Below are 12,169 nucleotides of genomic sequence, written 5' to 3'. Positions count from 1 at the left end.
AGAGGGTGAGTTTTGTAAACAGCAGGTGTGGAAATCTTAATCTGGCCTCAGAGTAGTGAAAGCTTCGTAAGCATAGTCATTATACCTGAAAATGGAAGATAACTGTTATATTTCTTGAAAGAAAAGATTAATCAGTGCAGATTGAAAACAATAATCTGCCTGTAATAGATTGGCACGAAAATGCCGGCAGTCCCGTCCCTGCCTTTCACCCTCAAGGTGAAGTGGCGTCTGTTGCACTTTGAAATCCACAAATTGGGAAATATAGGTTTGATCTAATCATGTTGAAAAGACTGGCAGGAAAAAGAGAAAAGCCTGGTGGAACCAGGAACCGATGTCTGCCTGTTTATTTCAGGGCTGGGGTTGCACTCAGGGCCTCACACCAGCCACATAAGAGCCCTTTTCTTGTTTATTTTGAAACCGGGACTTGCTGGGTGGCCGAGGGCCCTCCAACTTGCAGTCCTCCCCTCTGCCCTGAGTGCCTGGGGTCCCGGGGTGCTTGGCTGAGGACGGAGAACCTTCTAAGTGAGCAGGGAGGGGAAGGTGACGGTAGCATTGACAAGACCCAGAGAAAGCCCGCACTATAGAGAAAGGAGGGGACCAGTGGAGAGACAGTCATGGAGCTCAGGAAAATGATAGAAAACAGTCAACCATTCAAGGAAAAAGGCATGCAGATTGCATTAAAAAAATCAAACCAGTTTCATTCAGTCTACACTGGGGACAAGTCTCCGCTCCACTTGGGCCCAAATAGCTTTGGAGTTGTGTCAACAGCAAAAAGTAAGGGGCACCCAATAGTTGGGAGTGAAAAAGACTCAGAACCCGGGGGACTCCACAGACACCAGGCTGCAGGGCAGGCAGAGAGGGCTCCTTGGAACGTGCAGCAAACTCTGTTTGCTCCCAAAACTGCACAGAAAATGTGGGGAGAGTCTGCAGGTGGGGGCCAGGCGAGGAAGGCAGAGGAGGTCTCCACGGAGGCCAAGGCCCCAGGACCCACCAGCTGCACAGGAGTCCCCAGGTCTCAGTGGGTGCCACCTGCACCTGAGGTGCAGCCAGAAGAGCCTGAGCTTTGCTGGAGCAGAGTAAACCCAGAGCCCTCCCCCCTCCACCTGCGGAGCCGCTCCTCAGACATGAAGCGTGCGTTCTCCAGAGGACAAGGTGTGGGCTCTTAGGGCTGAAGGGCGCCAAGCACAGGGAGTCACTAACAATGTGCTTGGCAGCAGGGCCCTCTACCACTCGCCTCCCACTGGTCCTGAGACAGGATCCTCCTGAGGATCAAGAGTGGCCCAGAGGAAAGACCCCCAGGACAGAGGCCCCAGGAGATCCAGGAGAAGGCCCAGTGGAGACAAAGCAGGGGCCAAGGGGCGCCAGACCCGGGAGAAGGGAAGACTGTGAGAGGCAGGAAACCAGACTTGGGAAGGAAAAGGTAAGGGAGACACTAGGTGGGAGGGAGACCTCTCCTCCCTCCCCTCCTCCAAAAACAAGCCTGTCACTGACATTCTCAGAGACAGAAAGTCCACGAAGCAGGATCAAGAAACTACAAAGAGAAAATCGAGAAAATAAGAGAACTCTGCAGAAACTCCCAGAGATAGAGAGGGCAGGGGGGGAAATGAACTTGAAAAAATATCTAGAAGCAAAAAAACCCACCCCCCCCAAAACAACCACCACAGAAACAAACAAAGAAGGTCAGAGGGCAGTCTTGGCGCTCCAGTGCCAAACAGATAAAGAGAGGGCAGCTGTCACCAAGTGTAGAGAAGGGCCGGACCCCAAGGACACGGGCCTCCTGCCCAAGTTCAGCACAATGGAGTGGATCAGACCTGGGTCAGGACATAGGAAACTTCACTGTGAGATCAGAACCCGAGGCGACTCCCAGAGGGGGAAAAGTCCCAAGTCCCCGAGCATTAGCAAGGGACCTCTCAACAGCATCCCTGGAGACCAACCCTCGGAGGGAAAATGATTCCCAGCCTGTGGTTCCCTCCCAGCAAACTACCCAACAAGTTTGAAGAGAGAAAAAAAGACACCGTCAAACATACAAGATGCCAAAAAAAAAAAAAAAAAAAAATCACTTTCCGAACTTTCCCAGGAAGCTGCTGATGGAAGTGCTCAATTAAAACAATGTAAGAAACCAAAAGCAAGATCACATATAAACTCTCTGACCTGGGGGAAGGTGATGGCACTTGGGAGTCCCAGGATGGCACTGCTGCGGGAGGGTGCCCTCCTCACACTGGCACGCCTGTGTCTCGGGTGCAACAGCCTGGTGCTGCCACGCCATCTGTTACCTGGAAGGCACTGGAGGATGTGCTGTGTCCAACCAGGGAGTTCGGAAAAAAGAGAGACGAGTGTTCCGGAAACAGGGGCTCCGGCTCGGAAGGAAGGTAAAGGGAGGCCCTCTGATTTTAGTGAGGAGAAGTCCTAGAAGAGCAGCCAGGCAGTAAGCCCAGAGAAAACCCAGGCCAAACAGGAGAGTTTGGGGGTCACCAAGAAAAAACTGGAACTGGCAGATCACATACTATGAGGACATTGTGGAAAACAGTTCTGAGAGGCTATTGTAGGTGGAAATTACCAATTAATAGGTACACAGAAAACTCATCAAGTGAAAAAGCAAGGTAGTTATTAGTTTTAGGAAAAACAAAATGTAAGAAAAGAAAGACAAAAATTCGCTCCCACCAGCGGGGAAAGCTCCCTCACGGTAGGTTTCCTAGAAGGAAGGCATGGCTGAATATTTGGAGCCCGCTGGCAGAACTTAGTGCTGTTGTTCCCTAGAGCCATCAAGAAGCCTGGAAACGGAGGGAGCCTTTTCTTTTCATACACTGGGGTGCGCCTCCGAAAATCCAGGTTTTGTTACTACAGAGAAAGGGGAGAGAGAGAGTGTTGAGTGGACGAGTAGCAGCCACCTGAGTCACTTTCACCAAAGACACACTTCCAACTGAACACGGTGCTAACATGAACCTTCATGTGCCGAATAATATGGCACCAAAACATGCAAAGTAAAAAACCACAGAAACACAATAAAAAGAAAAAGGAACACAATATTCAAGGGAAGGTAACAGATCACTTAGTCCTCGATGGACTGATGACAGACAGACTACCACCACTCGGGAGCAACAATAAGGAGGTATACAAATTATAAGATCAATAAGGCTGACTTAATATATATAACTTTAACTTAGAAATACATGTTATTTTTTAATACCTACTGAACAATTATCCACAGAAGAAAAGTTTCAAAAATTTTGATGCCATACTTGAATTATCCATACTCTATAGGAAAATGAAAAGCTAATGATAAAAGTTGAAATAATAACAACAAAATGCCAATGACATGAAAATGTTCAAACTCCTAAATAATTCTCAAGTGTAAGAAAGCTCAGCTATACCTTCGGAATGCCTTTAAAATAATGAAAACATTAGACATGAAAAATAGGAGGACCACTCAAAGCCTTCACCATTTCAGCACTGAACCAGAAACACAGAAAATTAGCAGATCATGCATTTTGCTTAAGTCTTATAAAATTAACAAAACAAACCCAACACAAAAAGAAGCCATGAATCACGGGCTGGGGTGGTGGCTCAGTGGCGGAGCTCTTGCCTAGCATGTGTGAGTCACTGGGTTCGATTCTCAGCACCACATATAAATAAATTAGATAAAGGCTCATCAACAACTAAAAATAAGATTAAAAAAAGAAGTCATTGATCAAGAGAAACAAAAGTTCATGAAACTAGAATACAAGTGAAGCAGCAGCAGAATTGATAAACATTTTGTTTGCCAAGCTTTCTTTGGTAAACAAAACAGAAAAAGGAAACAGAAAATTTTTTAAAAAAGGAGGGGGGGCGCTACTAAGTTAAAGTAATCCTCAAAAAAGAAGAAGAAACAAACATAAAACTAGCAACAATAAAGAAAAAATGACCACAGGTCCAGAAGAGATGGGAGAGCCCACAGAAGGGGGACTCATGCTAATAATGACTTAAAGACCTGGGCGGGAGAGGGGTGATTGTCTAGGAAGAGACTCGTTGCATGAGAAAAGAGAGAAATTAAATGCTGTAAGCAAAATCAAGTCATTAACAAGCCACCTCTGCTCCAAAGTGCCTGCTCCGAGGAATAGTTACTGTGAAGCTGTAAAAACTCTTCCCTATAGGAGCAGGCAGGGAGACCTGGGGATGATCACACTCTGACACTAATGCCTGGGAGCACAAAAACACCGGACTTCAGACCCATCTTGTGCACATAAGTGCAAAAACCTAACTAAGGACACACCCGTCCATCCCAGCCCCCAGCCGGTCAGTGTCTTACTGCTGCCATAGGTATCTCCGCAAGCTGCTGCTCAGAACCACTCCAATCTATTATCTCACAGTTCTGTGGGCCAGAGATCCAACGTGAGTCTAAGTGGGCCAAGGCCAAGGTGGGCCAGGCCGAGGTGCTCTCCTGGGTTCACTGGTGTCCCCGGTCCCCACTGCCGCGTCAAGCCAGCAGAGGTGTGTCAAATCCTCCTCTGCTTGGACTCCCTCCAGCTTCCTCTTCTGTCCCCTGTGCTTTAAGGGCTCATGTGATTGCTGTGACCCACCCAGATATGTCAGGGGGACCTCTCTATTTTAAGGTCAATTGGTCAGTAACCCTAATTACATCTGAAAAATCCCTTTTGTCACATAACATTCAGAGGCATGACAGCTGGGGGCAAATGTCATGAGGGTCAAAAGTCTACCTGCCACAAGCAGTATTGCGAGACTAACATGCCATGACCCAGCCGAAGAGCCTGACGGCTGTTAGAAAAGGTACTGACGTAAGTCATTACACGAACATGTCGTAAAGAGAAAACATTTTAAATTTTCTTAAAATGGACTTTATAAAATTCAATATCCCCTTCAGACATTTTACACCCATGGAGCCCCAGTTCTGTAACTTTATGAAAAATGCATATCCCTCAAACCAAAGCCTGTGGCCAGCGGTGCTGCCTATCAAGACAGCCCTCCGGTCAGGAAAACAGCCCCCGGCCGGGCCTGGTTCTGCAAACACTGCCCAGCCAATACGGCGCCAGCCAGGGCAGCACTGTGGCTGAAAGGAGGGGCCCAGGGCAACCATCTGTGGGCGCAGAAGGACCAGCTGCAAAACTTCCAGGGACAGGCAGAGGGTTCTAGAAGGAGGCTGGAGCACAGAATCAACAGGGAAAATCAATCCTGTTTCTGTTCTCCTGAACAACCCTAGAAAATAAGGAGGAGAAATCACTTCATCAAAGTCTCAGCAAGAACAACCACAGATAACACCACACGGAAATACGCTTCACAGTGTGGCCCAAGAGTGCTGTGTTCCAACATCCGAGACCCCACATCAGCTTACAAACGGAAGGCAGGTCCCATTCAAGTCCCCAGCAGTTGTCCTTACACATCGTGAAGTGCTATAGCCTTCACCAGGAGCAATGAGCATGTAGAAGAGATGACAGAGAGAGTGATGGGAGGGCCGTGGCCTGCATTCATATTGAAACACGTGAGCAGTGTGGCACTGCTGCAGAAAGGGACAAGCAGAACGTTCAGGAAGGGACCCACGTATTTTGAGAGGCTGGACATACAAATGGACAATGGTCAGACCATACACAAAAGCAGAACCAGAACCGCAATCCACAGCAACTGCCCAGGAACCCAACAAAGAGCCCTCAGCCCCAAAGAGTCAGGACCAGCTTCCCTTACTTTGCCACCATTCCCAACGCAGAGGAAGCCAAACATGCTCCCTCACCAATCATGCAGGATGCCCACTTCGCATCGGCCCAGCCCAGCTCCCCAGGCCAACAGCCTGCTCGGGAGGAAGCTTCCCTCGCCCACTTGCCTGCCTGCAGCCTCTGCCCCCTGCTCCCACGAGCTCTCATCAAGTGGCCCTGACCCTGGCTGGCCTTCGCTTCGTTCCACACCACTACGACTGCAGCCCCTCTCAGGTTCAAGGCAGTGGAGGAAGGCAAGGCTACTCAACAGTATTCAACATGGTTCTGGAACAAATGTTAACCATCCAGGACAAAGAAGACTCACACTGCATACCCACAGCAAGACAAATACCAAGGGCATCAAAGATTTAAGTGCAAAAAAAGTGAAACTATTGAAATAGTAGAAGAAACTATCAGTTGATTTGCACAACAATCTCACAAGGAAGGCGACTATGGTATTTATTCCCATTTATGGGTGAAGATATCAGATCCAGCAAAGAGCATGAAAGCCAGGGTTTGAACCCCAGCTCTACTCCTAGTGCCCAGGGCAAGTGGGGTGGGTAGGTGGAAATGGGTGGACCCGCGTCCATCCCACTTCAAGAACATGAGAACACTGTCAGATGGACCCAGTTCTCTGAGCCCTGGAGGGAGAATGCCCAGGGCCTGGCTCTGGCAAGACGGCTCACCTGTTGGGGATGTAGCCCAGGCTGTCGAGCTTCTGTGCCTGGTCCAAGTCTCGGGGGACGCCATGCAGCACCCACCCTTTCTGCACACAGTCCTGCCGGTCCAGGCGTTCAGCCAGTATCTTCATGATGACGCTGTCAGGGACTGCAGAGAAAGGAGAGTGGGTGAGTGTTCGCCTGCTGGTCTGGGCCACGGCCGGTGGCTTCCTGGCCTTTCTGGCCCACAGGCTGAGCTGCTGAAGAGGTGGGTGTAGGTGGAGCCACTTGGGACTCCTGTTTCCAGCTTCCTCCATGTCCCAGCAATAAGAGGTTGGAAGAAACCGGTCTGCCTGAGATGGGGAGTGTCCTGGTGACCGGGTCCTTCCCTGACCTAGACAAGATCCCACACCATGGGCAGCCAGGGTCCTTCCCAGGGCAGTTCCCCTATCACCAGCAACCTAACCGCTGCCCAGAAGCACACTTCCTCGTACTGTCATCTTGGGGTTAGGCTTCAACATAGGCATTTTGAGGGGGACACAAGCACTCAGGTCAGAGCACCCCACAATGGTCCAGCTCTGCAGCAATCACTTTTCACAGCAGAACACAAAGCCCCAAGCTTTAGCATTCTTCAGATGGGGTCTCGTTGGTGCCCTGGCTGCTCTCTGCTGATTTGGGTCCACAAGCACCCTGCCCTTGCTATCCCCGAGTCTCTCTCAAGGATCATTTGTAACTGGAGACTGAAACACAGTCCCACAGAGAAGACGAAGATGTTGGAAGCCTCTTGTTGACATTGCTGCGACTGACATTTCTCTCCTGGAATCCCGCCCTCCCAGGCTCATTAAGTGCCCTGTGTTGCCGATGTACTGCGTCCCAGCGATTAGCACTGCGCTTCCTGCACTTTGCACTCATTTCCCAGAAATACTTGGTAAATATTACCACTGTTTGCTGTGAAGGTGGCCCAGGTGGGCTGCTGTGCAGGAGCAACAGTGACAGTGTTCAGCAGTTTCTCCGGAAGCTTCTGCCCTTGGGCCTGGCAAGTGGCCCTAAGGCACTTATGAAGCCTCCAAGGCCCCCCCACACCCCGCTGACAGCCAGGTGAACCTGGGGGTGAGCGGTAAATCACAACTGCTGCTCTTCTCTGTGCCAGCATGCACTGGGTGACACCCTTGTCACCAAAGAAATGCAAACCTTATCCCAAGCAATTTGCCTCTCATCAAATTTGGTTTTTCTCCTGTCTTTCAACCTTTCTTCTCTAGTTCCTAGGAAGGAACAGGAAAGGGATTCTACTTAACGGGGACACATGGCTGTCTGTGCTGGTCAAAGTTGCTTTGGCTAATTCCGCCCTTCTCCTGGCATCCTGGCATCCTGACATCCTGGCAGTGGCTCTCCAGTGCTTTGAGAAAAAAATCAGCCCCCACCCCCGCCCCCACGGCCACAGGCCTGGCAAGCTCTGGATCCTGCCTTCCTCCTTCCCTTTGTCCACAACATCTTCTTACACGGGCCTGGCCACGGAAAGGCCTTTGCGCTGCGGCCTCGGGACTCAGGACCAGTCTTCTCGGGGAAGACTCCAAGGACTGTCCCCAGCCTGGGCTGCACCTGCACTTACCACCCTCCTTCCCTTGTTCTGGGTGATTCTTCAGTGAACGTCTGCCGCTCACAAGAGACAGTGGGTCTCACAAGGACAAAGGACTGGGCCTACTAACCTTTTCTGTGCCCAACACAGTGCCTGGTACCCAGTGGATAAGGACAGACAGACAGGAGGCCTCCCTTTTCAAAAGTGTCACTGCAGCTGACCAAACGAGACCAACTTGACCGACTCCGGGGAAGCTGCAGTCGAGGCTGGGAGCATGGCTCCGGCCCTCACAAGGCAGGACCCAGGCCTGCCTGAGCAACGACGCCCACCGGCCGTCCACCTGCAGCCTCAGCTTGCATCTGCCACAAGAGGCAGGGGCCCATTGCGGTGGGTCAACACCTCGTATGAAGTCCTGACGTGCAGTAGACACTCGATGATGGTGGCTTGGTTTGATCCAGGAGATGTGTGTCAGGGAACAGAGGTTCAAGAACATTTTCTGGTTTCTCTGTGGCCAGCAAGTCTAGGATGCTGAGCCCAAGGCAGCCTTGGAAGTTAGAGACCACCCGGTGACCGGGTCCTCAGCTGAGGTGCTTGTTTACATTCCAGGGTGGTAACCCGGGGACCTCCTCTTCCTCTCCCCAGTAGGACTTGTCTGCACTCTAGGGTCAGGTGGCTGGAGCTGGGAGCTGTCCAGCACCTCCAAAAGCTCCGTGGCCCAGGAAATCAGGGCTCCACCTCTGAAGGGCTGGGGCGTGGGGACCCAGCTCTGAAGGTACTGTGTGCTGCAGTAATCGTCAGCTCTCTGACCCAGAAACCTTGTGATCAGGAACAGCGGGGTGTCTAGGCCCACCTGGAATGCTGCTGGGGTTTGCACCTAGACAAGAACTTGGCCACCATAAGCCTCCCCAGGGCTCCCTCCAGGGGGTGGCTATCAGCACGTGGGTAGTGCCAGGCACAGGGCTCAGCTTGGCTCTGACGTCAGGCAGGACACGAGGCCTGCCCTCTGCAGGTCTGTGTTCTTGTGGGGGAGACAAACAACACCCAGGTAGACAACCACTTCAGGAAGAGACGATGCCAATGATGGAGACTGTTGGTGTGACTGGCCGAGGCGGCCTCTGACGCAGTCACATTGGCTGAGATCCGAACGTGGACACCCAGGCCCATTAGGGCCTCCTTACTCGGTGGTGAGGACAACGTGGGGCCAGATATTTTCTGATTGTTCATAATGACCGTTCTTGGAAGCCAAGATGCCCAGGGAGGCCCAGGGAGGCCCAGGGAGGCCCAGCACCTGAACTGCAGCTTTCTCGAGGGCTCGAGGTCATCCCCAGGACCTCCCACATTTTGAAGTTGGGAAACCGAGGCCTGACGAGGGCGTGCTAACGCGGCTTGCCAGTTGGCACATGGCCCTCCCATCAAGCCCTCAGCTGTTCTCGCGCCTCCTTGGCCAGTGTCCCTGGAGCTCGGGCGGCTCAGCCATGGAAAGCCCAGTCCAGAGGTTTCTCGGCGGAATAGACGGGAAGAGGTGTGTCAAAGACCCACGTCAGGGCTGGGCTGGGGCTCATAGGTAGAGCACTTGCCTAGCATGGGTGGGTCACGGGCAGGTCACGGGCAGGTCACGGGTGGGTCGCGGGTTCGATCCTCAGCACCACATAAAAATAAAGGTATTGTGTTAAAAAAAAAAAAGGAAGAAAATTTAACAGGACTGTTCACAATAATGACATTGGGACATGCAGAGTGTCCCCCAGACACTGGGCAACCTTCATAAAAGGTCCTAGGATGGGACACCTGTGAAAAGCAGCTCAACAACTGGCTTGTGGAATGAGGACCAATCTAAACCTTTTTTTAGTTGTAGATGGCACAATACCTTTATTTTATTTATTTATGTGGTGCTGAGGATGGAACCCAGTGGCCCGGGCATGCGAGGCACGCGCTCTCCCACCGAGGCACTGCCCCAGCCCTAACATAAACTTTTGTGTAACTGTTTAAACACACAGGAGAGCGAGGAGCGGCTACCACGTGACGCTCCAGAGTCAACCGATCCCTCTGGTTCTGGAGCCCAGGGCACCAGCATCAAGAGGGGACAAGGACCCCATCCAACACAGTCCTGGCTGGAAACCGCAAGGCTGGGAGGAGTGGGAGGGGGCCCGCGGGGGCACCTGCTGGAAGACTGGGAAGCCAGTGAAACAGACGGAGTCCAACTGGAACAGGAGCGCAACAGCCCCTCTTCAGGAGGCAGGAAGAAATGACCCCACACCTCGTGCTGGGGAGTCCATCAGTAGCCATTGCTGTAGCCATTGCTGTGGTGCCTGCTTGACGCCTGCCTTGCGAGACGGGGACCACAGGGGCCAAGGGCCTCACCTGGGCTGGACAGCAGACCCGGGGGCCTGGGAACAGCTGTGGACTCCTCTTTAGCACAAGGCTCCTCCCGAGCCAACCAACACGCCCGCCCGCCCTCGTGACCAGTGAAGCAGCCCCCCTCTCACCAGGGAGCCAGCCGGACCCCCTATTGTGGGAACCCAGTCTCCATTCAAAAGGGATGTCCCCGCGGAAGCCTTACCAGGTCCTGAGGGAACGGAGACTGGTCAGGAAGACCCTTCTCTCTTCCATCCCTTCCAGCTACACACAGTTACCTGATCTCAAGTTAAACAAGCAGCCCAGAGAAACTTGCCGATGCCTGGGATTTGCTGGGGGTCTCTGGGCTGGGGGGGTTCCAGGTGCAACAGGGGGGCCTTGAGCCCCTGTGGGCTCAGTATGCTGGCCATGAGTACCCAAAGGAACAATATTCCCTTTTCATTTATAAAGTGTTGTATGAGCTGGGCAGGCGGCGCACGCCTGTAATCCCATCGACTCAGGAGGCTGGGACAGGAGGATCCCAAGTTCAAGGCCAGCCTGGACAGCCTAGCAAGACCCTGACTTAAAATCAAAAGCTTAGTGGCAGGGGGCTTCCTAGCATGGGCACACACGCGTGCACGTGCACACACACACACACACACACACACAATGGAGTATCATTCAGCCATAAAAAGAATGAAATCTTGTCATTTGCAGTAAAATGGATAGAGCTATAGACAAAAGACAAGAACAGGAAGAGAAGCCTCACTGTCATGTGTGGTATCTAGAAAAAAGCTGACATGAGCATTACAAGGGAACTAGCCTGGAAGGAGGAAGGGACAGGGGAGTGAGAGAGGACATCAGGGCAGGTGGATGTGTGGGATGTGGCGTACAGAGGTATGAAATTGTCACAATGAAACCCATTATTCTGTGTGATCACTATATACTAATAATTATAATTTAAAAATTAGCTTAAGAAGCATGTTGCCTTCCCCCCTCTGGTTCTGGGGACAGAACTCTGGCCTTGAGTATGTTGGATAAGTAGTTCACTCCTGAACCCCATCCCCAGCCCTGAAACTGTCTTAGGAGGTAGACCTGACCACCCAGAGAGCCCATTCCTCAGGCCAAGGCCATCCTGTGCCCAGGAGGTGGCTCCCTCGGGGGCCCTGGGGTGTGGAAGGCCCTGTCCTTCTCTAGCTGCACAGTTCAGGACACTCTGCAGAATCCTGGCAAAGCTGCGTGGGCCCCGCAGGGCTGCGAGGCTGAGGAGCTCGGGGTCCTCTCCCAGCACTGGCTCCGAGGGCCACAGGACGTCTCTGGGGAGACAAACTATGTTGCCCTACCTAGGAGGAGCGAGGGGAGCACTCCTGCCAGACGACAGAGGACAGACCCCTTGGCCGCTGCCCCGGAGGCCACTGCCCACGCCCAGGCAGCCTCTGTTGCCAGCAGCAATGTGCACGGTCCAGGGGAAGGGGACCCCAAACACAGCAGACCCAGCCCGGCATCTGCACGGGCCTGGAGATGGCTTCTCTGGGCCTCTGTCCCTGCTGCCCCTGCCCACTGTCTTCCTGCAAGGTGTTTGCTCACGTTCCCAGCCTGGGCTCCGACCGGCCAGCTCTCCCGGTGTGGCTGCTGGATTCAGAGTCCCCTTGGTAACGGTCCATTTACCCTTTATCCTGCTCACACAGAGGCCTCTCAGGGCTGTCTGAAGTCTTCCACCATTAAGTCAGACGCCTCAGGCTTGATTTCTGGGTCTGACAGTTAACATCTCACCCTTCCTACAAGCTACGCCAAGGGCTCCCTCTCTGGAATGTCCCGTCAGCCTGAAGTCAGCAAAGTGCAAGATATAAGTATCCCAGTATTTCATGAGGCCACGCCACTATTTAGTTTAGGGTTTTTTTTCCCCCCCAAGCTCTTCGGTG

At 52.4% G+C, this 12,169-nt stretch overlaps 1 protein-coding gene across 5 annotated transcripts in view; it reads right to left on the bottom strand.

The window, feature by feature from the left end:
• Positions 1-12,169, bottom strand: part of AK8 (adenylate kinase 8) — a 109,489-nt gene that overhangs the window by 41,758 nt on the left and 55,562 nt on the right. For all 5 annotated transcript variants that reach the window (XM_081278712.1, XM_081278714.1, XM_081278715.1 and 2 more), the window contains one exon: positions 6,368-6,509. In XM_081278712.1, coding sequence (XP_081134838.1) covers positions 6,368-6,509 — 142 coding nt within the window. The remainder of the gene's footprint in view (positions 1-6,367; positions 6,510-12,169) is intronic.

This window comes from Spermophilus citellus, assembly GCF_964194105.1.
Source record: "Spermophilus citellus genome assembly, chromosome: 2".
NCBI classification, from domain to species: Eukaryota; Metazoa; Chordata; class Mammalia; order Rodentia; family Sciuridae; genus Spermophilus; species Spermophilus citellus.
Note: the sequence above shows the minus strand (reverse complement) of the source record. Positions and strands in the feature narration are given on the sequence as shown.